General features: G+C 40.0%; 1 protein-coding gene across 5 annotated transcripts in view; it reads right to left on the bottom strand.

The window, feature by feature from the left end:
• phf14 (PHD finger protein 14) overlaps positions 1 to 26,929 on the bottom strand; it is an 84,265-nt gene that overhangs the window by 13,478 nt on the left and 43,858 nt on the right. For 4 of the 5 annotated variants that reach the window (XM_054763050.1, XM_054763049.1, XM_054763052.1 and 1 more), the window contains exon 17: positions 13,016 to 13,133. In XM_054763050.1, the coding sequence (XP_054619025.1) occupies positions 13,016 to 13,133 (118 nt within the window). Of the gene's footprint in view, positions 1 to 13,015; positions 13,134 to 25,029; positions 26,823 to 26,929 lie in introns of those variants that run through there. The other variant, XM_054763054.1, reaches the window with a different exon arrangement.

Raw genomic sequence — 26,929 nt, 5'->3', positions numbered from 1 at the left:
GAAACAAGAAGAGAGGAAGAGCCAGTGAATGCAAACTATGTCATAAAGCCAGAGATGTGCTTCCCATGCCTCCCCGCTCACTGATTTAGTGTCTGTCCCTGGGGAGAGGGTGACGCCAGAACCTGGTGGACCCTTAAGCCTTCACACTATTTGGCAAGTGCTCTTTATCTTTCCCACTGCAACACTCAACACCCACCTATCACTCTTGCGTTTACCTGAAGTAAGGTAGATGACTGCGTTGTCCTGCTGTCTGCGGAGCACGGAAACAACATCTATTCTAATGTTACTGGGAATTTCAAACATCTTTTTCCGTACCGGCACAGACCTCGTTTCTACGCGCCGGTGGCGAGGCGTGTGGAATGAGTTAACGGGAACTGCATGTGCAGCGTTTCATGTCAGGTATCAGCGGGATGGGGTAAATGAATGAATGTTTGTCACTATCGAAATGCAAATATCAGCTGACTCATCTGTCAGGTTGTTAGGGGAGGGATGGAAATCACACATCAGACAAGCATGTGCCGATCAATTAATGTAGTTTGCGGTTTTTTGCGATTACACTTCAACATTGACGATGATAACGCATAACAATAACACCCAGAGCAGCGGTAATTACAGTTCTTTGACAGGAGATTTGATTGATTGGTTCTCCACTTTTCATTTGGCTTCACTTTTCACTTTCCTTTTCTTTGACGCACGACAGTCACGACAGAGCATGGCTCTCATTTGGGGGGGACATCATGTGGGGGGGGGAAAAAGACATGACGTTGTCCTTCCTCAGTGAGGTGACGCGCAACTACGTATTCTAGGAAACTAATTTCTTTTTCTGTTTGTACGGTATTAATCATTTATGGGAGTGCGTCGTAACCACGAAACACTGTAGCATGAAACACTGTAACGCAAAATACCATAACACAAAACGTTGTCAGACGAAACGTTAACACAAAATACCATAACATCATTAAAAACATAAAAATACAAGAATGACATGAAACGGTAATAGAAAGAAAACAATTCCCTGTGGTTGTCTTGCACACTGGAAGGGTCGCAAGGGAGGGGTAGGCAATAAAGAAAGCAGTACACTAACCAGTTATCACTGTCTGTTTCATAGGAGCAGATCGTTTCACATGTTCAAATGTAGAAGATCTTTATCCTTCATAACGGTCGCAACGTTTGAGCGGCTTGGACTGGGCGTGCAGCCAACGTCTCTACTTTCTGAACCTTTTACCGTGTCTAACCACACTTCACTTTTCACTTTCCTTTTCTTTGACGCACTGCCAGAAGAAGAGTCTGCTTCACTCTTGGGAGACATCATGGGGAGAAGTTTCTACAGTATTAATAATGATATCATGATTTGACGATATAATAATCATAATAACTATGAGAATGTGTCATAACCACATAACGTTGTAAGGCGAAACCTTGTAACACAAAATACCATAATGCCAATAAAATGATTAAAGACAAACACGAAATTAAACAGTAATACAAAGAGATCAATTCCCTGTGGTTGTCTTGCACACTGGAAAAGGCGTTACAAGGGAGGGAGAATCAATAATGAGCGCACTACAGTAACTAGTTATCACTGTCCATTTCATAGGAGGAGATCCTCTCACATGTTTAAAGGTATCATGTTTATCCTTGATGACGGTCGCCGTGTTTGAGCGCCTTGAACGGGCCATGCAGCCAACGTCTCTACTTTCTGAGGCCTTTTACCGTGTCTAACGACACGTCACCTTTTCTTTGACGCACTGCCAGAAGAAAAGTCTGCCTCACGGTGATGTTATAATAATAATGTCGTAACCCCGAAACATTGTAACATGAAACATTGTCACAAAAAACACCACGCCGCAACACAAAATGTTTGAAGACAAAAAGCCACAGCACGAAACGTACCGCGGAACACCGTAACACAAAAACAATGTAACAGGAAATACCAGAATGTGAATCATTGTGACAAAATGACATGACACCAAACATCGGAACGTGAGGACCACCTGTATTGGGATTAATGACAATACTGTATAGTGATGATCAGTTCTGCTACTAAACGTAAAACTGTCTTCTGTTGTGTATTTTCTTATGAAAGACTGGAAAAGTAGATTTTTGTACATTTTAGAAATCAGTGTGGCCCGCCAGTCAAAAAGGAAAACACCTCAGCCCCTCACACGGTCCAACTCTTTCAACTGAGCAGACTTTCAAGTTCCAACCTTCTCATCCCTCTGATAGCTGCGCATCATGCTATCTCTGAGCGTTCACGTATGATACAATCCTTGAGGGGATTGCAATCTGGAATATTTGGAAGCGATGTAAATGCATTTCTTAAAAAAAAAGACACCCCGACCCTTTGCTGTTCCTATGGGAGCTGATGGGTTTGGCCATTGTTGGGTATCACCATTGCGTCCCTCCGGGGAACGAGAGAGGGTAGAGAAAGGGTCAGGGTAGGCTTTTAAACAGGTCAGGAGCAGTGTGCTTCCTGCCATTTGACATACAAGTACATCAGACTAAATCCAAGGCAGCAAAAAGTCCAGCTTTAATGTCTGAAAAAATTCCAGTAAAATTTCTGCTTTGACTTGTCTTGACCTATTATTTTATTTAACTTTATGATTTTATTTATATACGTTATACATACATGTTTCTAAAATTTTGTTTATTTGTATTTCTATTATTTTATCATATATTTTAATCCATTTTTGCCAGTAATTTTTGCTTAAAAAAACAATTAAAACAACATTATTGTATATAATTATACAATGGAGCGCGCTGCAAAAGGCCTTGCCTATGCAGCTCAACAATTTGACCGCGTTCAAAGATAGAAAGCTTTTTTGCCTTTACCGTCAAGAGATCATGACGGTGTGAATACCTGATGGAAAATGACATTGAATCCACATTTTTGCTAAAAATTCCTCTTTTAATTGCTGTGGACTTAAACTTTTGATTAGCTGATGAACAGCCTAGTTCACGTTAATGATTGTTTTACAATAAATTGCTTACTCCAAAATGTTTTTGTCTCACTCCTATTTCTTCTTTTTGCATTTGGAAGCTCTACTTAGAACCTCAACAGTGGAACATGTAAATTCTTGCAATTTTTCACCTGCCCTTAACATTTTGATCAGGAAAATTGGAAAATTCATAATACATAATACATCCAGTGCCAGCGTATTGATATATTTCAATGTTCAGATTTACTTTCCAACATTTGAAATTCCACCGTTTTTTTTGTCAGCTCATTCAGGACATGCAGGCTATCAGCTTGGTGGTTGGTGGTCCGATTTCCAGTCGGTGAATTGATTTCAACATACTTCTTACATATTTCAACATTCTATATTTCGGCTCATACGCAATTTCCACTAAATTGTCTCCTCATCAGATTTTGTGGTGTCTGAAACGGATTCATTGGGTTTACATTATTTCCTATGGAAAAATGGTCTCGGTGTGCATACTTTCCGGGTTTTGTTGGACCTTTTGTATCAAATTAACAAAAACTGAGGTTCCATTGTATTTTCTAAATATATTCATGTATGCTGTCTGGTTAAGTTGTCATGGTAACATATTGACGCCCTAGTAAAAAGCTTTTAGGTGGTGCCCATGTTCTCTCCTAAATAGACGAGCAGCAGCAGGTAGCAGGTAGAAGTCAGAAACATTCTTGCGTATTTTGTGGATATTACGTGTCGCTGCTGCATGTGGTGCTTGTTCAGTGCGATGGCATCTTGTTACAATTCAATGGGTGACACAAACGCAGCGAGTCATAAACACGACGCTTCATTCATCCATTCAGGCGCTCCGTTACAGGCTACGTTTAGCCACCTTTTCTTACCGCAGCACCTCGGCAGCCACAAACCTGCCGTCACAGTGCATGTTACACTTCATAACTGCTCATATTTGCAATTCCCATTCATTTATGACTAAAGGCACTCGTTCGTGTTCATCTTCCACCCCGAGATGTGTATTTCCATTGTAGCGAGGCTTGGTGAGACCAAGGTGAACTGATCAGGCAGTAGGGTTGGGTATCGTTGACATTTTAACTGGCAAGAAGGTTTAAAAAGAGCGTTAGATTCTGTGTTCCTCATGTGGGGATGCTACATTACCTGCTGGTATAATATCACATCAAGCATTTGTTGCTGGTGGCTGATTCTGCATTCATTCAGCAACCAAAGTGTAAAGGCCATTGCTTTTCTTTAGCCTTTCTTAACGGTTCTGTGGACCACGATCGGAGAAGTAGTCAATGATCACACAACTTGAACACTTTCAATGCCAAGGACGTCTTTTGACGTCTTTTCGAAAAGTAACGTAGACTTTTTTCCGCGGGAGCTACAGATCAGTCTTATTCAGCTTGTGTGTGAATTTCTGACTTTGTAGGCAATGTATTTCTGTCCCAGTAGGGGGCAACAGTTCTCTTTTTCTCAAACCGGCAGCGATAGATTGTCCAGGAAGAAGACGGATTGTGGGTTGAGAGAGGAAAATAGCAAAACACATGCAGAAATCGAACGGAGACAAAAAATACAAGCAGCTAACACGGTCACGGAGCTTGTCTGGCGGTGGATCTGCCCTTCGTAGTGATGCGATTGCGAAAGATAGAGGTGACATAGGTGATGTAGGTGACGTGGACACAAACGCAGTTGACAATGGCAGCCAAAGCAACAAGCTAGTGGTTAGCGTTGCTGAGGCATGTGGCGCGACACCGGAGCCTGACACCGGAAGCAGTTCAGAGTCGGGTGACTCAGAACCCGACCCTGATTCTTCTGACCAGTAGCTGCCGTCTGGATCGGTCAGCAGCAGGGATTCATCCCCACACCCAGCAGACCCCACCGTCACTCTGCTTAATTTGCTTCTCTGCAGAAAAATCTTGTTTTTTCGTCAAAATCTGGTGTTTTTGCTGAAACTACCCTATGTTTTACCGCCAATATCTAAAGACCCAAAAAGGCTAGAAACAAACAATGAAGAGAGTCTAAAATTTCTTTAGATAGTTTAAATGTTAATGTAGTCTTAAAACTAAATATTATAGAATATAGAATAATCAGTAAGCGGCCAAAAAGTGGCCAATTTACGCAGAAGAAAATGCAGGTGATATGGTGTTTTTCTTAGAAATTAATCGAATTGTGAAAAGAAGAAATAAGTATTGGATGAATCAATAAGATTGCAACGGAAGTAGCATTGAAGCCCTACTCGAGGTGGCTACTCGCTAGCTTCGCTGCCGCATGCGAGCATACAGCATCAATCACTCGCTAGGTGTGCACCAACGTCAGGTTGAGCAATTACACTACACACCACAGAGAAATCGTGCACCAATTTTTTTTTTTTAGCAGAAGTACAAGGACGAGTATCACGGTGAATGGCCGTGTGTTGGTAAATCAATCCCAATTGAATATGATGCATTTTGTGCAATTTGCAGCGGCAATGTTTCTACTAAGTGCAGGGGCTGAAACCATCTTGTATGAATGTACAAATGTAATCGGCTAACATATCGTAATATATCGTTTATGGGAATTTTTTATTCCCAATTATCTGTATCGGTGTTGGCCTCATCGGTTGGGCCCTAGTACGGAACTGAGTTTCGGTACGTATCCCTATCAGGCAGTGGCTAATTAAATGACATTCCAACAAGCCGTGTAAAGGTACGCCATCATCACGGTTCCGTTCCTACCTCGGTTTGAAGGTCATGACTGGGTTCAGCGGTCCTTTCTATTAAGGGCGGGGGCCGAAACCATCTTGTATGCATGTAAAAATGTAACTGGCTGATATCGGTTATCGGAATTATTTATTCCCAATTATTGGTATCGGCCTCAAAAACTCCATCCCTATCAGGCAGTGTCTAATTAAATGACATTCCAACAAGCCGTGTAACGGTACGCCATCATCACGGTTCGGTTCGTACCTCAGTTTTAAGGTCATGGTAGGGTTCACTTTGGGTACACTAAGTGTACAAAATACAAAACATAAAACTTCTTAACTTTTATGTAAACAGCTTTAGTGATTTTTAAAATGAAAATGAGGGTACTGTTGAAGAAAATATGGGAATTTCCATTGGCTGACAGCAAACATGAGCACCTTGAATTATTGGAGCAAGTAGGTGTCGGTAAGAACCAATTACCATTCCACTTTAACTTAGAGGCAGCGCAACCAGAGATGATGTTTTCTTTTCAAGTTAAAAATGGTTAAAAATACGGGAAATTTACAAGAAACTATTTAAACAGGAGAGTAATGCAAAAATAGGGAGTTTCTGAGAGAAACGGGAGGTTTGAGGTATAAGTTAATGTTTTTATTTGACAGCAGTCATTACTCAACAAATTTGTTTTTTGGGGTATGTACATTGCCATCAGAATGAGGCATTGCTTTGTGCACATGCAGCTCCAAGCAGAGACCCATGGCTGTGATGAAGGCTGGTGCTCAGAGTTTATGCGCCCAAAATACGGGTGCGATCCCAAAAAAGGCTGGATGCACAGTTTCTGTTGAGAGGCTTATTAGACATGAGCTAGGACCAAAGAAATGGACCCTCAGAGGCAGCGGGGGACACCAACAGTAATCACAGACTCCTGTTTGCTCCACAAATTGGCTCCTGAGAGGCGAATGGGTGTCTGAAGCGCCTAGTTAAAGTGATTGAAGGGACTCCCAGCCATTGATTTTCCCTTCATCGTCAGCGTTGTGCCTGGCCACACTTGACCATGTTCCGCAGTCCCAGTGAGCTCGTTTAGCTGACCTTGCTGGCCGTTAAACCACATTAAACTGTGTTTAAACTTGGTTTAAAAGACAACCATCATTGATGAGGTCATCATGCTTAAAGGAGCTCATAGGGCTCCAGTCAAAGACGCACTGTTGAGAATATTGATCAAAAATCCTTCATGACATTGAAACACAGATAACAGTGTTGCAACCAACATATGTATCCTAATTCTAAATTAGACACTAACAGAGTAAGGCTATAAAGGTAAAAAAAACCTCAATCCAAAAACAAACCTCTCAATAGTAACGATGACCGCTTCAGCTTTTCAGCTATACAATAGTATAAAGAACATACCTGGGAGGCTGAATAGACTAAACTGACATAATAAGCCCGCGACTCCAACAAACAATCTACTTTTAAGCGAGTTCATCAAGCTCCCAATCTCATCCCACATCACTTAATGCACTGAATCAGTCTACAGCGCCCTCTCGTGGCTGTCGACGGTAAAGTTCACTCCTTGGTTCATGTCAGTCAGTGTGAATTAACATTTAAAAACATGCACAATTATGTTTAGATATATTTTCATGTATAAGTCGCACCTGACTATAAGTCTTTTTTCTTGCTGACTGTGCTCCCAACTCCCTTGACATCGTCAACCAGCTACTCCCTTGTCATTCTGGGCTGCTCCCGCATCTTTCTCGCAATCATTCGTGATGATTTGGACACCACGTGATTTTTAGATATCAAAACATAATTAATTGGAGAAGGTTTTCTTCACATGGAGTCATTTGGTCCCATATCTATAGCTTAGCTTCTTACTTTGCAGCTGGTGTGTGTTAGAAAACAACGTTCAAAGTGCTTCCCACGCTAATTACGCGCGTGATGGCGGTGGACACGACTGTTATTGGATTTCCTGTCTCTATTATCTGTGTCGCAGAAAATGTGTGTGTGTTTTGCAAACAGCAGATCAATAATGACTCCCGCTGCAAATCATTTTACTGGATGCAATTACACGTCATATCATAGCCGCGCAATAAAACCATGACATTCCTGTCAGGTTTTTGTGTCCTTTCCCCCCCGCCCCAAAATAACCAGGATTAAATAATCAAACAAGAAAACAACAAACATTTGAGATTCAGTTTATCATCACTGTACCTCCATACTGTAACAATGACAACCGTGGAACTTCCATTTCACCTTTCACTAACAACTTCTAAATATACACAGAATAGAACATCCTTGTAAATATCTCCGCAGATTCCGACAACGGATTATATACACAAACACTCGATCGGCTTCTGGCCTGGCCCCCGGGCCAAGTTGTAGAATCTACCACCATCTTAGCACTGTGCTCGAAAAGTAACAAACTAAATAAAGAAATACACTTTTTCTATGTAAACTGTGTTTGAAGTTTAGCAGTAAAGTATCCAACTCTAAGTGTTTACTTAGTAGAAGTGAGCCTATGGCTGTGAAGGACGGATGTTGTTTTTCCAGGACCAGCATTTCAGCAGCAATCCTTTTCATGATAACAAGCAGTGCATCCCACACAAGTTCACAGACGAACACTTTAAACATTGCCTGAACAACATTAAGAGCTTTTGGCAAATTCAAACCTTTTATCCACGTCTTCTGGTGTGATTCACCATGGCGCCCAGTGTGCCAGGCAGTGCAGCAAGAGTGTAAATAAAGCCTTAAACAAGCGCCCCTTTGGCACTGTAACAGCCGCAAATTAAAGGCCACCCGTATATTCCGGCAAGATTGTCACTTTATTACTGAAATCAATTCAGCAGGGGCCGGGGGCGACAGAGAAGGGATGTAGACTTGGACAGAGCAAGGTTTATCTTAGCCACGCAGGCAGAGAGAAACACTTTCTCTGTAATGAACTCAAGCATTTCTGATTAAAGCTTTTATTACCCCTATGCACACTAACAAACTCCTCCACAGTATGCAAAGCAACCACTTCTCTGTATTACCAAAGGCCTTACAACACCCCAACAATACAAGACAGGCACAGATTATCATCAAAAGTATATTTTGTTATCAATCAAGACCTGGCAGACAATTCAATTTGCTGTGACCTTTTGGCAAAAGAGAAATACCAACGGCTGCAAAAAGAGGCTCATCTTCTTTGACACGTGTGCAGTGTAGTACAGTCATCGTACTTCATCATTAGGGGTGCAACGCTATGTGTTTTTTTGGTATGGAATACTCGGTTCGGTACAGAGGCGTACCGATTTCCCAAACAGTATACACACACACACACACACACACACACACACACACACACACACACGCGGACACTTATCACAGTGATGATATTTAATTACAGTGGAATCTTGGTTTTCGTATGATTCGGTTTTCGTCAAAATTCCGGCAAAAATTTTGCCTCGGTTTCAACACTGTTTCGGTTATCGTACTGTACCGTACCGTTCTGTAAAATCGACATCCCAAACACTGCATTCGTTGTCCATTCATCCATCCATCTATCCATCAATTTTCTTCCATTTATCTGGGTCCAGGTTGCAGGGGCAGCAGTCTCAGAAGGGAATTGCAAACTTTGTACAGCTTTACATTTACTTTGGATCTGAATTTTTAGACATTTTAACCAAAAAAAAAAAACAAAACAGAATGTTGGGGGGGTTAATAAAAGATCAATGTTCTACGTGAAATTTACCCTTATATTACTTCTGTTGTCATCAGGCACTATATAGGAAATGCAATTAAATTACCTTCTTGTGGTGGTGCGGTGTGTGTGTGTGTGTGTGTGTGTGTGTGTGTGTGTGTGGGGGGGGGGGGGGGGGGGGGCGCACTTATAAAACGGTCGGGGAAACACTGGAATTGGTGCTCCAGCAATAAAATAGCAACATGTTATACATCATCTTATTCTGTAAGATCATCCATGCTGATTATTGCATAGCTCTTCTCCCTGATGCCAGTCATCCTTCTCCCAGATAAGAGCAGGGGCTGCAGGGAGGGCGCTTTGACAAATGACTTCCTATACAATTATTTGCAACCGGCTGTCAGGTGGAGCGTTTCACTGGCTGCTATCTTGGCCCGCAGCTGCATCTCTTTCCACAATGATCAGGCAATATTGTGCACTTAATGTTGGCATTTAAGAATCAGTCTCCCTTCCCAGGTAAAGGTGGCATACGGGTTGCCATTTAAGACGGATAATAAAAGTTTCCTTAAATACAGCTCTCCTCTCAGAGTGCTTTTTAGACACCCTTAGTGAAGTCCATTATCTCCCTCCACTTGCTATTATGGAGACACTCTGAAAACATTGTGTCTCAAAAAGGTCTTTACATCACGTGTTCTCAAAATGTCACATTCTTAACACACATCAAATACAGACCCCGCAACATCGGCAGTGACGTATACGCGTTGGCGTCTGCTCTAGTTTGGTACAAACAACGAGCTCGTAGAGTACTGTGTTGCTGCAGTATGCTGAGTTGCTACGACGGTCAGAGCCACTGCGACTGTTCTTCAGCTTCTTCTAATCTTGCTTTCTTCATTTTCATTCATTTTTGTATGTGCGTGCGTCCTAAATTGTTGGATATTCTTCCAAATCCTGCTGTTCCTCTGCAGATCCACTAAAGTAGAGTCGTGCGTCATTTCTCGTATCCATTTCCCAAATGGAAACATATATCTCGTAATCATTACAAAACATGTTACAAATTGTGTGTGTGTTTTCTACCAATCAGTGTTTTTCAAACGTTCCTAGGAAAGAATCCAACCACGCTACATCACACTTTTATCAAGGGAAGTTTGGGGTCATGGTGCAGTCAAACCTTGGTTTTTGTACGCCTCAGTTTTTGTCGAAAATGTTTGCTAAAATTTTACCATGGTTTTCGTACAATACATTCCCTTGTTTATCGCTGTTAATTGGTTCCAGACACGGCCGTGAAAAGGGAATTTCCGCGAAGTAGGATTTATAAATGGAATATTTTCGTAGTTCGAGCATACCTTCTAAATACAGTTTTTAACATTATAAGAGCCCTCTAGACATGAAATAACCCTATAGTCATCTTTACACTCCTATTACCCAATATAGTAGACATAATAAGAGAAAATAAGACATATAACACATAAATAAGACATAAGCTTCACATGCTAGCTTTGGGATAGTTACCTATTGTTGCTCCTTATTTACTTCCTGTTCTGTACAGGAAGTACAGTACTTTGTGCACTGGCTATTGTTTCATCAATGTAGCAATACCTAGTGACCAGTGTAGAATACTACAGACCATCACAACATCTCTGAATGCATTTTTAAAATGGATTATATTTTAGTTTATTTAGCCACTTTTATGATTACAAATGCTTAATTTTCACATTAAATACGTAAAATTAGCTTAATATGCATATTTTTGACTAATAGTAGACTGTATTAAACCACAAAACAGTGATGATTTATTAATCCATATATTTTTGAACAGCTGTAACAGAGTGAAGCCACAAAATTAGTCAGTCTGCCCTGTACTGTATCGTTCCGCGAAATCAAGTGTCCCAACAAAGCATCCTACGCAATGCTGAGTCACTGTCTGTGCAATCTTTTTATGAGTGCAACTGCTATTTGATGCAGAAAGTGAGAAACACTGTTGAATTCAATCTCGCCAGGATGACAGGGAAGTCCGCATCAACACTAAGTTCCTGCAATTCGTTATTTATAATTATTTCCCATTTTTTTCTGCATGTAAAACTATAAATAAAACTACAGCATAAAATCTTTTTTTTGTTCATATTTTTGGATGTATAGAACACATTAGTTGCCTCGGATTTCGTATGGTTCTAATTTCGTCTGACGTTTTGAAACGGATTAATGACAAAAACCCAGGTTCCACTGTAAGGCTACATGAGAGAAGTTTCTGCGGTGTTTAAGGGGGAGAAATGTAGTGTACAAGTTGGCTTTACCGTTAAAAAGGTTCTAAGATTGTTAAACGGCAGTTTGAACTTACCAATTCTTTTTCAAACCTTTTCTCTTAAAGGTTATCTTAGAAGACATCCAAACATACTTCATTACTTTATGGTCAAAGACTAGATAGGACAGCTCTACAGGTTCTCTGCAGGTTTCTACAAGTTAAATTTAAGACTTTTAAGAGCATAATGAAATCAATTTATGACCCATTTCACACACATACTGGCAAAAACAAGTACAAAAGACATGAAGGAAAATCAAATGCCCAGAATTACTTGCAAAGTACTTTCTTTCCGTTTTGTTGTTATGTTTTAGCATCCTCAAAAATCCCAACATTTTAAAGCGTGACTGAAGTTTATATATTTGTGCAAAAATAGAAGTGACTAATACATTTTTAAGACCTTTCAAAATCATATTTAAGACAGTTTATGAGATGCTCTCGTCAGATTTGGACAAGAAGGAGAGGCGAAGTGTCTCCGAAGACAATCTGAACAGTCCAGTTGCGATGGATTCAGTGCTCTTCAATGACAATATTCACAGGCATAAGAGAAAATTATTCCTAAATCCAAACAAATTGCCACTGACCAGCATCACATTGTATCTGAAGACATGGGTTTCGGTCTTTCACTTAGACAGTAATCCCTTGCAACTTTGTGCTTTGTCTTTTGCGGCTTCACTCGATCACAGCTTGTCAAAAAAATTTTTATTTATGCATCATCGCTGTTTCGTGGTTGAATATGGCCTATTATTAGTCAAAAAATGTGTAGATGATATGTGGTATTCTACATTGGTCACTTGGTGTCAGTAATGTTACGTTGATGAGTACTGTACAGTAAGTAAAAAAGGAACAAGAATGCTAACATGAGTCAATTTTTGTCTTATTTATGTCTCAAATGGCTTATTTTCCATCTTATATGTCTACTATATTGGGTAATAGGAGTGTAAAGGTGACTATGGGGTATTAAGTAAAAAAGAAACAAGGAACTCTCCCAATGCTAACATATGTGAGTCTACATTAGGTCGTATTTATGTCTTATTATGTCTAGTATATTGTGTAATAGAGTGTAAAGGTGCCTATAGGGGTGCTATTTTATGTCTAGAGGGCTCTAATAAAGGTAAAATTGTATTTAGAAGGTCATAAACAGGTTTTCTATGCTCTAACTGCAACAATATTCCATTTATAATTAGGAAATCCTACTTGGTGGAAATTCACTTGGTCTGAAACCAATTAACGAGGGATTACTGTATCACTGTCACCTCATTCACCAACTCGGCATCATGAGCGACATCAACGAGGGGCTGAGGATCAAAACCCACAAACGCTCCACCGCCAGGGCCGTGCAGCTGTACGAACTGTATGAAAGGCTGGGAGCCGGTCCAAGCCTCCAAAGGACTGTCTTTACAAACAGGCACACACGCATATTGTATTTACTGTCACACACCTTGGAGGAGGACGTGTCACATTCCTGGCAGATCCAGCCATAACCCGTCTGTTTGGGAGATTTCTTCAGTGGAGGGTCGAGGCACCCGAAGTGGTAGCAAAGCTGACACTCGTCACACCTGAGACACACACACACACACACACACACACACACACACACAGAGAAAGGCGGTGTTTTCAATCATGAGAGCAGTGATGATGGATGATGACAACAACGGAGGCAGCTGTCAGTCATGAGAATCTGCTTTCCATGAATCACCTCGTTGGCCTGACACAGCCACTGACTGGCCAATGCTTTGTCCAATTTGGACATTTTCACAAGGGGTTAGTATAAATTACTATCGTGTGGATAGTGTGGAACCCCTTGATGAGGGTGTTAACACGTTGCTTGTACATTTGCTTGTGACTTTGTCCAGAGACAAAGCAAAATTACAAATAAATGGGTGTACAGTCATCCCTCGTTTATCATGGTTAATTAGTTCCAGACGTGACCGTGATAAGTAGGATTCAATACTAATCAATGGAATATTTTCACCGTTTAACCTGTTTAGGACCTCATAGATATGGATAAGGGGTAGCAGTCTTCTGACTCATTTTCAGACATGTTTAATTGTCAGCTGGGGTAGACTATATAGAAAGAAATTAATGAAATTTTGCTAAGAATCCCTCACAACAGGCAAAGCAAACAGTGGTTTATGCGAGCTATGGGAGATACCAATGTCAAATTTAATTGGCACAAATACAAATTGGCACCTAGGTCCATAAACTGTCACATTAGTGTGAATATGCAGATGATTGTGTCTTTTTTATCACACAATTCTCACACTTACAACACACAAAGGAACAGTCAATCTTGATTGGGTGGAGAAGACATAACTGCCTCAGAAACTATAGGACTTGAAATTGCCCTCCGGCCACCCAGGGAATACATGACAAATGAGCAAAATGTGTGTGTATCACTAATGAGCACTCTTCTCCTATGGTTGCCCACAGCCCACCAATTGATTTCACTTGAACCTCTGACTCAGGGAAAAAAGAAAGAGAAAAGATTCAAGTTAGCTGCTTGAGGATACCCAGAAATCATATAAAGGCATCCCTCGATGGAGCACATGTATGTGTTTCATTTGCCTTTACAAACCAACACACACTATAATCACTTGTTCAAGCTAAAGGGAAGCATTTGAACGAATGTCCGATTCACCTCGCCTGTCGACAGAGCTCCTCACCCTATGTCGAAAGCCCCGTTTACACTTGCATGCACTTTGTCCCCGCAGTGGTATGCAATTTTGCGTGCCAATGAGTAAATTGGTCATTAACAGGAGTGAAGTATGTGTAAACTGTGCAACACATCATTTCCGTGAACTAGTCGTGAATGCAATGTGAATGCAACTTATATGCAAAAAATGCAGACGGTGCGTATCAACGCGTGCCTCTCAATTAACATGAATGGGTTAACTTTTCCACCACCTCTTGGAGCAATTTCGCGGGAATACTCAAGTAATTTCTGTATCGTCTTGGATCTTCCTTGTGAATTTCTGTTACTAATTAATCAAAATGACCAAAGCGATATCTTCTAGATAGCAGTTGCCTCTCCCACACTGTCTGTATCTCTTTTTTTTGTAGTTTATTCCCTCCTCCCTGCTCTTTGCACATTCTCTTCCTGCAGCTGTGAAAAAATCTAGCCGTACCTTTCTTCTTGCATGAGCTTCTTCTCTGGAGTTCAACATCTCGTAGGTCCCTTGCAAAAGGAATTAATCAGACTTGGGGTGATGCCTGCTATAGCGTGAAGTCACATGGAAGGAACGCAGTGGGACATAGCGGGACCAAATAATGCCACGACTGCTTCACAGATGTGGGAAGGGGTGGTGACAATACATATCCATGCAGGAACAATGCGTGTTGCTCGTCCTATTGTCGCGCACTAGATGTAAACAATACAATAATATTAATATTGAATCATACTTCACGGAAATTCACTCAATTAACCGTGATAAACGAGGGACAATTCTAACCCAATCCCCCTGTTGATCTAGTGGTCCGTCCTTCCCTCACTCGTGAACAAGACCCCAATGTACTTGAACTCCCCCACTTGGGGCAGGATCTCATCCCCGACCCAGAGATGGCATCCTTTTCCAAGCGAGAACCATGAACTTGGATTTGGAGGTGCTGATTCTCATTCCTGATTCTTAATCTCAGCTGCAAACCGATCCAGCAATAGCTGAAGATCACGGCCTGACGAAGCCAGCAGGACCACGTCATCTGCAAAAAGCAGAGACACGCCACGACAGTCCGGTACGGTGACTGCATTACTGCAGACGCTGCGTCAATCCGCCTGTCGAGCTCACACTCCAGCCAGCAACCCCTCGCTCGTGAACAAGATCCTGAGATACTGTAACTCCTCCACCTGAGAGAAGACCTCACTCCCAACCCGGTAGGTGCAATCCACCCTTTTCCAGGCGAGAACCATGGACTTGGATTTGGAGGTGCTGATTCTAATCCTTGATTCTCACACTTGGCTGCGAACCGATCCAGCAAGAGCTGAGGTTCACGGCCCGATAAAGCCAGCAGGACCACGTCATCCGCAAAAAGCAGAGACACACCACGACAGCCTGGTTCAATCCGCCTTGCGAGCTCACAGTTCCCTCGCTCGTTACCCAGGGCCCAAGATACTTCAACTCCTTGACCTGAGACAAGACCTCACACCCAAACCGGAAGGTGTAATCCACCGTTTATCGGACGGGAACCATGGACTCAGATTTGGAGGTGCTGATGCTCATCACAGCGGCTTCACACTCTGCTGCAAATCGATCATGGCCCATGAAGCCAGCAGGACCACGTCATCCGCAAACAGCAAAGACAGGCCACGAAAGTCCGGTGCAGCAACTGCATTACTGCACCCTTTCCCAGCTGAGAACCAGGGCCTCAGATTTGGAGGTGCTGAGTCCCATCCTAAAAGCTTCACATTCAGCTGAACCTTGTCCTTTACGTTACATTAATGCTTGTTCTGTAGTCTAGTGGAACCTCTGTTTTTGAAATGCCGCAGTTTTCCAGTCATTCGGTTTTTGACACATTTTGTGTCTCGGTTATTGCACAACAGCCGCCTCACAAACTAGTCCATTTGCCCTGTACTGTATCATTCCGAGGAATTGAGTCCCCAAACAAGATTCAAGAGAGTTTTATTGTCATGTGCGTAGTACAACAGCAGTTATACCATGCAATGAAAATCTTATTCTGTTCATTCTCCCAAGAAAAGAAAGAAAACAAATGAAAGAATAAGAACATAAGAAACATAAACACATAAACATATATACCAATAAATTAAGCAACAACAACAGAAGAGACATTAATAGAAACATAGAAACAAAGCACCCTATGCGTCGGCGACTCACGGTCTGTGCATTTTTTTTTTGAGTGAAACTGCTAAACAACCCACCACAGAGTGTCCAACTGAGAGGGCAGAGGACGCCAGAAAAATAGCGTTGGTTTTAGTATGTTGAGGAGTTTTGTCTGACCTTTCGGAACAAATTAACAACAAAAACTCAGGTACCACTGTATTGATGAATTTATAATAATAAAGGTATTTTTATGCCACCAAATCAACTGTGGTCAATTTTTTCAGGCTTCTTATTGACCAAACGAACATGACCAACCATGAATATGTTTTGTATGTTGAGAGACATTTATTCTGGTGTGGATGGACACCTATTTAACACAAGTGTTCCTTGTTGAGTTTGTGCTTTGTGTTTGCATGGCAACACGGCTTTATTCACCTACGAGCGCCAACCTCTATCTGCTCCAAACATTGCCCTTCCACACCGAGGCACAGCAAGGTCCTTGATGCTATCTAAGCAATTTGGCCTGCTTTAATCATTGGGAAAATTGAGCACCTCCCCCCTTCCCCCACGTCCCTTGTATACTGGAAGCAGACCAAATCCAATCACTCATAAGAGCGGTTATTGATTGATGTAATCTTATTAGAGTTAAGGTGGTTGAGGGGACATGATTGACTGCCTTTGTCAGCTACATGTGTTGCTCTTGGCTGATGATTCGTGTCTACTTTCATCTGCCATTTAATCTCTCTGTGAAGTTCTCAGATCACCCCCACCAGGGAGGTATATCCACTCAGCTGAAGGTTTATTGACTCACATCCAGCTCTTAAAAATTCCCGTCACATTTCTGACCCGGGGTCTGCTCCTCCTAGCATACAGTCAAACCTCGGCTTTCCAACGCCCCATTTTATCCGTATGATTTTGTTTTCAAATACACACTTTGGTTTCTGTACAATATTGCACGTTGCTGATTCCCAGTCTGTACATTTTTAAGCAGCTATGCGGCCAAAGAAAGTTGCCAATCCCAGCGCTTTGATAAATAAGGTGAGAAACACTACTGAATTCCAAAAAGAACCCATCGCAAAGGACGAAGATGGCTCCTTTATTGCGGTTAGTTGGTTACAATTGCTTTCTGCATGTAAAATTACAATCAATCTCTCCAAAATGTACGTTTTGTTTATATTTGTGAGTGTCTGAAACAGATTAATTGGATTTACATGATTTCTTATGGGAAAAATTGCCTTGTTTTTTTATACGTTTCGATTCTCAGCTGACTTCTTTGGAATTAACTAATGACAAAAACCGAGGTTCCAATGTATTCCAAGATAATAGTGATCCAAATATATAAAAAACCTGTTTATGACCCTCTAAATATGATTTTTAACATGATTGGAGCCCTCTAGACATGAAATAACACCCCTATAGTCACCTGTACCTAATATAGTAGACATAATAAGAGAAAATAAGACATAAATAACATAATATGGACTCACACATGTTAGCATTGGGAGAGTTCCTTCTTGTTGTTGTTTTTTTTTTTTTTTTACTTCCTGTTTCTGCAGTGGCTATTGCTATTGTCTCATCAATGTAACATTACTCATACCTAGTGGCCGACGTAGAATACTACATATCATCATAACATCTTTGAATGTGTCTTCTGAATGCCTTACATTTGTATTGTACTTCATTTAGCCCTTTTATGCTTGAAAATGCTTAATTTAGGCAAAAAATACTCAGAAATTGGCTTAAATATGAGTATTTTATGATGAATAATTGGCAGTAGTCAACCACAAAACAGTTTTATTAATTAATATATTTTTGGAAAAACCGTGATTGATACACAATTTGAAGAGGCAAGAGATTACTGTATCGCAGTTTTCTCCTTCAAGGCACTCAAAACGCTTCAATCAGGAGCAACTGGGTATTTAGCATCTTGCCGATGGACACTTCCACACGATTATGGGAGGATGGAGGATCAAACCAGCAACCTTTAGATTTAGAGACAACCACTCAACCACCTCTGCCAGAAAAATGTTACTCTCACTGTACTGCGGTTGAAAATGGCAATTCAGACTTTTCAGGATTTTCACTTCATTTGGAGCTGTTAATAAAACATACAGCAATCTGTCATGTATCTTTCTGTTTGTTTGTGAAATACAGTGAAAATGTTTTACACATTTCACACAGTTGCAAATGGAGTAATTGGTAAGTAATTGGTGAAGTTGAAAATGTTAATCATTTGATAGCCCTATTTATTTGTAATTGTGAATCACACAGATGAGAACTAATGCCCCTTTTAAGAGACAAAGAGCAGCAGTCTGTGAGGTCTCCAAGCCGCTGCTTTGTGTCGGCATTCATGAATCCATGTATTGACAGTGGGACTCGTGGCCTAAAAAACCTCTATCCTCTCCGTCAGCCCTGGTTTCTAAACCCAAAAGGCTGAAACAAGGCAGAGGATTTATCACAAGTGGGCAATGCAATTACCTGGGGAGTGCCCACATGACAGAAATCAATATGACACAAAGCGCTCAGCCGCTCAGTGGCGTCCATAACAAAGTGCACTGGTGTCTTTTCATTGTGAGAAGATCCTATTGAAGTTTGCAAAGCAGCTACTTTTTGATTTACTGTGGAATAGCGGGCTGCAAAGGAGCCATTGTTTTACAAGGGAAGGATGGAATGAATGGACTTTTCAAGTCACACCTATAGAGAAGAAGCCGAGTCAGAATCTTTATTAGCTCATCTGAATAAAAGTCATTCATTGCTGCCATAGAAACTACTCGCAATGAAGGTGGAGTACTCCAATGCTGTGACATTCAGCCATTTCATTTGTCCGTAAGGTGGCCCTGCTGGATAGGACAGGACGTTTTACTGCAGCAGAGCAACAGCGAGCTTGCTGAACAACACGTTTCACACTGTTAGACCTCTGAGGTCCAGGGTTGGATTTTTCCAGGTTTGCTTACTTTTTTGTTACCTTCATATTTCACCTTAAAAACTGTTTATCTTGCTTTGGTTGCTTTCCTTTTTCTCAGAACATTTTGACGTATTGGGCTTAAACTCACACACACACACAAAAAAAAAAATCTGAGTCTGTATTATGTCTTATATGTCTTATTAGGTCTACTTTATTGGGTAATAGGAGGGTAAAGGTGTAATGTGTAAAGACTGACTATAGTGTGCTATTTCATGTCTAGAGGGTTCTAATCATGTTAAAAACCATATTTAAAAGGTCATAAATAGGTTTTCTTTGCTCTATCTATGAAAATATTCCATTTATAAATAAGGAATTTCACTTATCACGGTTAGGTCTGGAACCAATTAACCGGGATAAACGAGGGATTACTCTACAGTGTGAGTGACTTGGGCGTTAATTTAGGTATAATTTAACTCTACTTCAGGTGTGTCCAAAGTGCAGGCATGGCTGTGCCTGCAGCACATTTTATATTGAATAAATAAATGATAAATAATAAATTAAATATTAAAATTATTATTTTACAAGAAAACAAAAAAAAACCCAACAACAACAGCAGCAACACCAGCAAAAATGGAAAAAATCTACAATAATTTGACAAGAATATAGTCAAAATATTTAAAAAAATAAGAAAATGTTGCCATTTTACGAGAATAATGTTTTAATATTATAAGGAAAAATTATGGTATTTTAGCAGTATAAAGTTTGAAATATTAAAGAAAGACATTATTTTTTTAAAGTCCCAATTTCATGAAAAACAAGCAAAAAAATTAAGAAAGTAACTTTTGGATAATTAGTTTGAGGAAAAACAAGAATAAAGTCAAAATATTATGGCCATAAAGTCATAATTACGAGAAGAACATTTACAAGAAGAAAGTTGAAATAGTTGGGAGGGGAAAAAGCAGAAATGGGGGAGGGGCAGCTGTAATTTTATGAGAATGAAATAAAAATTTTATCAGGAAAAAAAATCATTTTAGTAGCATAGAGATTATGAAATATTAAAGAAAATATCGTAATATTATGAGAAACAAAAAACAAAATAAAGTTGTAATTTTTGGAAAATTAGGTTGAGGAAAAAGTTACATTATGCGAATAAATTCCAAATATTATGGGAATAAAGTCATAATATTATGCAAAGAAAATGTGTGAAGATTATTTAAGAAAAATGTTGAAATATTTGGAAATAATACAACAACAGCAAAAATGAGAACAAAAAGAGTAGGAAGGTCATGCTAATAGTAAGTTTTTTTCACCGATATCACAAAGCTGAGATGTTTTTTTTTTCTTGAAATATACGTATATAACTTCTTATGTTGCTTTACAAAACATCTAAGAGGCCCATCCTTTCATTTTTCACTATGTGGCCCTCGCTGGAAAAAGTTTGGACACCCCTGCCCATACATGACACTCTAGGAACGGAACCCGTACATACAGTAAGTCGAGGACCTTCTGTACTTTACTTATTGAGATTGCAGCTCAGGCTGTAAAAAGTTCACCAGCAATATTGAGGATACTTCACAAGCATGAGCATAAATCATACTCCAATGCTGCAGACTTGCAATACGTATAGAACGGCGCCCTGATGCTGTTCGAGTGACCTTCTAGATTTGAAAAGATGTGTACTTTACACACTGATGGCGATCGCGGATAAGACGATCCAGCAGATGGTTTTTAGATGCGCGGTCTCTAGGGGCAACAGCTTGTCTCAGCTGGTCCCCCCCCTGCCCCCCAACAATGCCACTTCCCAGGTGATAAATCACAGATGACAGAGGGCATTACACGCACAAACGGACCGCCGCCGCTGCACCTTAAGAGCTATTAATTAGCTGGCTGACACTCATTTATCACCGCACCAATAAGATGAAAAAAAGTCAGGAGTTTATTAAAGGTCCACTTCATTTTCCACAGCTATAAGCTGACACACACACACACACACACACACAGTGATATGTACATTCTTACCTGAAACCCTACCGCAGTGATACAATAATGCGTATACAACAAATGCGAAATACAACCTTAGAGGCATGTCTATTTAAATAAGCAAATGGGCAAGAATTTTTTTGAATCAAGTGTACAGGTACACAAATAACAGTCAAGTATCACACTATAGAAATACAACACAAGTATACAAGATTTGAATTCTTTTCTGTTTAGCCCATGAGAAGCCAGAGCTATTTGTGCTGAAAATGAAGTCAAGGCTCTGCCCCATACTGCTGTTGCACCATTTTGTCAAAATATTTACCGCCGAGAGTGTCATACAGCGACAAATTCCCATTTTTGTGGTCATGGACAGTAGACAGCATGAGTAACATTTAAAAACATCTGCAAATTCAGTTCCTAAACGTGCTGATTACTACAGAACGGAAAAAGGTAGCAACAAACTTTTTTTTCTGATGAACGACGGGAGTCTTTCTTTTTGGTAGGTTCCATGTTTATAAAGCCATAGAACACAATATTCTGTGTGCCTTGAAAGATCAGTCAAAATCGTCTAAAATGGCTGGGATTCAATGAGTTAATAAATTATTGCTGTGTGATGGTAGACTGGTCAAAACATAGTGAAATTCAAATGAAAAGTAGTATTCTGGTCACTAGGCGGCAGTAATGACACAAAACATTGAGACATGATCTACGTTTCATTACCTTAACACTGCATGAAGTCAGCCAAGGCATGTCCGGCATGAGAAAATGAATAAAAGTTCTCCTCCCATTCCATGTGGAAGTGGTAAGTTTTTGGCTTCTTAAATTTAGAAGAAATACATTTGAGGATAACTGGTTAGCTCGTTAGCTAGCGGCCGTATCAAGCACCTGTAGAAAAAGTGTTGAGCAATGTGTTGTAAACAATGAATAGCAGTGTAAAGGTGACTTAGGGGTGTTATTTCATGTCTACAGGTCTATAATATTAAAAAACGTATTTAGAAAGTCATAAACATATATTCCATTTATTAACATTGACTCTTATGTGATACTCTTATATCACAGAAATTCATTTATCACGGTCGGGTCTGGAACCAATTAACCGCTATAAACGAGGGACGACTGTATGTCCAAAATTTGGAACGGCTAGCACCGTCTGTCAACATCTAGATATATGTCCGTAAAGCAGCTGAAAAACCAACTTCAAAAAGCAGAAAACACGCCTTCGCTTTTCAGAAGGAATCGTCAAATGGCACAGTGGGACAGAACATGTGTGACTTAATGAGTTCAAGGCAGGGAAAAGCTGTACACAGCGCCCTGCCCTCCAAGTATTTATAACGGTGTGGACAATTTCTTTATTTTTGTTGACTTGGGACTTTAGTCCGATGACTTGAAAATACTTTTCAGTGAATTTGTTGAGTAAAATGTGTCCCCGGTCAAAGTATTTCTAACGTGATCGTTATGAGACAACATATTTCCCCACATAATCTCATAACCTCATTGAATGCATCGATGAATGTCCAATCTGGTTTAAGAACAAACAACGAATGCATGGATTACATTTCTGTGCACTGACCAAATCCTGAATGCTATGTCAGTACTCTTTTCTGTGACTAAGTCTTGTCACAGGGGTCTTATTTTATGAAAAAAATCAAAATGGATTCATTGTATTTGTCAAACGTAATAGATTGTTACATTGTTAAAATGTCATTTTATTTGGGAGACACTAAGCAGTGCTTATGTCTTGTAAGAACTCAACTTTTCAAGCCTATGATTTAGGACTTGACTTGGACTAGTGCACCTTTACTTGAGACTTGAGATGAAAGACTTGAGACTTGCAAAACACTGACTTGTTCCCACCTCTGCAGTACACCCAGGCAAAACCCAGCGTAGACATTCAGTGCTATTTACTGACTGCATAAGCAATACAACAGGACACATCTGGGCAACAAAACACACTTGTCTTGGCGTCAGTGTTACAATACGTTTGTGGAGCACAGTAAATGAAGAATATTTCAAGTTTTTTCATGGATTCCAATGATGTGTGCAGTGTAGCTTGGTTCATTGATATGGCCATGCATGAAAATACAATCCAGCAGCTTTTAGACTGCAAGAATAACAAGAATGCGTTGGTCATGGTTCAACAGACTGCTGAGATCCAATATTTCATCTCCAAAGACCAATGGTGTTTGTTGTTGGCAACACAGTAAAGACCAAAGGTTTCTCGCTGCCCCCAAAAGCTTGTATCTGAGGGCCGACATAGGCCGCATGGTGACATTCCAGGGCACAATTTGACACGTGTCAGGAGACCCCGGCAGAGCAAAAGCAGCTGTTTTGACAGCCCTGACTGAGGACCACAAGGGGCATGGAAACAAAGCTGGGCTGCTTCTCAAGACAAGGGAGTCAAATGTCAACTTGTGGACATTGCGACTGAGGAAGACTTGCTAATGCTGAAAGACATCGACGTTTGTCTAAAAGTACAGTAAGACTCACAATCGAACAGCGATTCTACTTCAGTGCGTGGAATGTCGCATTAAATGTACACAGGATAAGCAAAAGAAACCGATACAGCAAAGCAAAGACACCAGAAAAATCCCTTTACACGGGATTAGGAAATTAACAAAATATGCAATATTCTCCTTTTCCATTGGACAATATCTTTATGATTGTGACTGACATGGTTCCATTGACGAAACAAGGTACTACAAGGAACTATTTCATACCTGATCAGAACGGGATGCAAGTGTGCCGAGCTGATACCTCTGAAAGGAACGATGATACAATGAATGATGAAAAAAACACAATACGAGCTCAAACTACTGTCGTGTTACTGCAGTATCCACTCCGCCTCAGCCAATAAGCACATCCCGAAAAGTGCCAATGGATAGATGAAACAAACATATGATCCCCTACCATCCAGCAAGCACTGTGACCCCCACAGAGTGTTCTTGTATCTATGAAAAACACAAACAAGTCCTGTTCCTTTTAAGACCGCACTCTTAAACCAGGGGTATCCAAAGTACGGCCCAGGGACCATTCCATTTGTGGTCTGCAGCTGTTTTTTTTTTTATTGGCCTGTGCCACATTCTAAAAATATAATTTAATCAGACAAATTAAAAAAAAAACAGCAAAAATGGAAAAATCAGAAGAATAAAGTCACAATAATAAGAGAAAAGAGTTGCGCGCTAACGAGAAAAAGTCGTACTTTTACGAGATTAACTTAAAATTATGATTGTAATTTTAATAACATAAAAGTTTAAAAAAAGTTTTAAAAAATTTAGGCCGTAATATAATAAACAAAATTATGAATAAAGCTGTCATTTTTGGAAAATTAGGTTGCTGAAAAATTATTACATATAATATAAAAATAATAAAATATTATATATAATAATATTACATATAATGTAAAAATTATAAAAATTGCTATTGTTTAAGTCGTAATATTATGAGAAACAAACAAAACAAAGTAGTAATTTTTGAATATTCGGCTGGGGAAATAATAATAATTATGGAAATGAGGTCGTAATTATGAGAAGAAAATTTAAAAGAAGAAAGTATCAATAGTTGAAAAAACAAAAGCAGAAATTGGAATAAATTTGTAATATGAGGAAAAATAATGTAATTGTATATATATATAGAGTATATATACATATGCGTATATATATGTAGATGTGTGCGTGTATGTATATATGTATATATATATATATATATATATATATGTGTGTGCGCACACACACACACACACAAACATATACATATATATATATATATATATATATATATATATATATATTAGGGGTGTCAGAAGATCTCGTGTCACAAGATCTCACGAAATTCCAATGTGACAACACTTCTCGTTCTGAAAAAAATGTCTCGTGTGCTGTAGGCCTGTAACGATAATATAATTAATCACATGCTAATGAAAATTAACCTGATAATTTTGCCGCCGTCAAATATATTGCCATGTGCATGCGTGTCTGTTTTCTTCATCCAAACACGCAGGACGACAGTTCACTCCGTGCATTTGTTTCAGCAACGTGTTTGTGGCATGAACAATGGCATGAACAGAGTGAGCCTTGTTGTCAATCATACAGTGTTTTTGTCTTTGTAGGGAGAGGCAGGGCCGGTTGCATACAGACAGTGTGCAGAAGAGTGTAACATAATAGAAATTATATTAGTAGATTGCAATATATTTTTAGATGTTTTCATTTTCTCATGAGCTCGTGTCTCGTGACACCGCTAACACACACACACGTGTATTCCTCATAATATTACGGTGTTTTTCCTTGTAAAATTGCAACTTTTTTATCGTTAGAATAAGACTTTGTCTTCGACATTAGATAGTCATAATATTACAAAAAAAATGAAGACTCTTCTTTCAGAAGATTTAAGAAGAAATTTGAAATATTTGGAAAATTAAAAAATTATAATGGCAGCAAAAGTGGGGAAAAACAATCAAAGAGCAAAATTGATAGTAATAATAGACTTTTTCACCTATATCACAAGGATGACATGCAGGTTTTTCTTGAAATATATACAACTTCTTAGCATACCTACAGTACATGTGTTGCTTTACAAAATATCCAAGTGGCAAAGTTGCATCCTTTCACTTTTTCAACAATGTGGTCCTCGCTGGAAATAGTTTGCTTTAATATTAATATTATTGTAGCGTCGCAATAAGAATGATGACGAGCTGATCGATCAACAATCGCTTTATTGGACAAAACATGTCAGCCGCAACCACGCCAAAAGAATATCAGCAAACGTAGCTAGAAGAATATCAGGAAACGTAGCTGTCTCCACACATTATGTTCGGCTGTTTTGTGTGGCCCTGAACTCATCAGGTGAAGTGCTTGTGTGAGTGAGGAGGGCGGCTGACGTGCATGTGTGGCGACACTCTTTTGGCTAAGTTGGCTTATATTCTTTCAGCTACGGTTGCTGACAACACTCAAGCACAGACGTGGCTCATGGATCGGAAATCTCTGCAGGTGGTGTCGGAAATTTCCCGTATGTGAATTATAGGGGTCGGCCCCTTCCCAAGTGCATAACAACAACAAAAATGGAGCATCATCAAGTAACTTACTTATCAGACTGACATGCTGCGTTTGCTCCAGTCGACATTGATAACCTATCAATGTCTTTCCCTGACGTCCCACTTGAAAAACAAAAACATCACATTTGGCTAATCACAATACAAACTAACACATCTCATAGACACTATTGTATTTTCAGCAATCGGTTCCCTCAGTAGTTCTACTTAGTGGCATTGACAGCATGCGAATAAAGAAGAAAACATTTCAGAGCCACAAAAACAGGCGCGAAGTCTCAACCATGATGGCGATCGCAGCAGTTGAGGAGTTCCATGTCAACCAAAAGAGTTTATCTCACAACAAATCTGACAGTTCCACAGTTTCGACTGACATCGGCTGTTGGTCCAGTTTGGATGAGACATTGTTGCGGGCGGTAGGTCGTGTTCTTCATCCTGACTCAACAGTCAGTCTTCAAATGTCTCAATTTCTGTCTCTCTCTAAGCCAACGATCATCGGTCCCCAAGTTTTTATGCCAGGTGAGGTGGCTGCCCCGGCTCTCACAACCTGTGCAATGCAAAGATAGAAAGAGTCAGGGCAGCACACCTCAAAGCCCGACCAGTACACCTCTCGACTTAAACGCCCACCAAATACTACTCTATAAGCACAACAAA

This window comes from Dunckerocampus dactyliophorus, chromosome 20, assembly GCF_027744805.1.
Source record: "Dunckerocampus dactyliophorus isolate RoL2022-P2 chromosome 20, RoL_Ddac_1.1, whole genome shotgun sequence".
Taxonomy (NCBI): Eukaryota; Metazoa; Chordata; class Actinopteri; order Syngnathiformes; family Syngnathidae; genus Dunckerocampus; species Dunckerocampus dactyliophorus.
The sequence above is the reverse complement of the archived record's forward strand: the minus strand, read 5'-3'. Positions and strand labels throughout refer to the sequence as shown.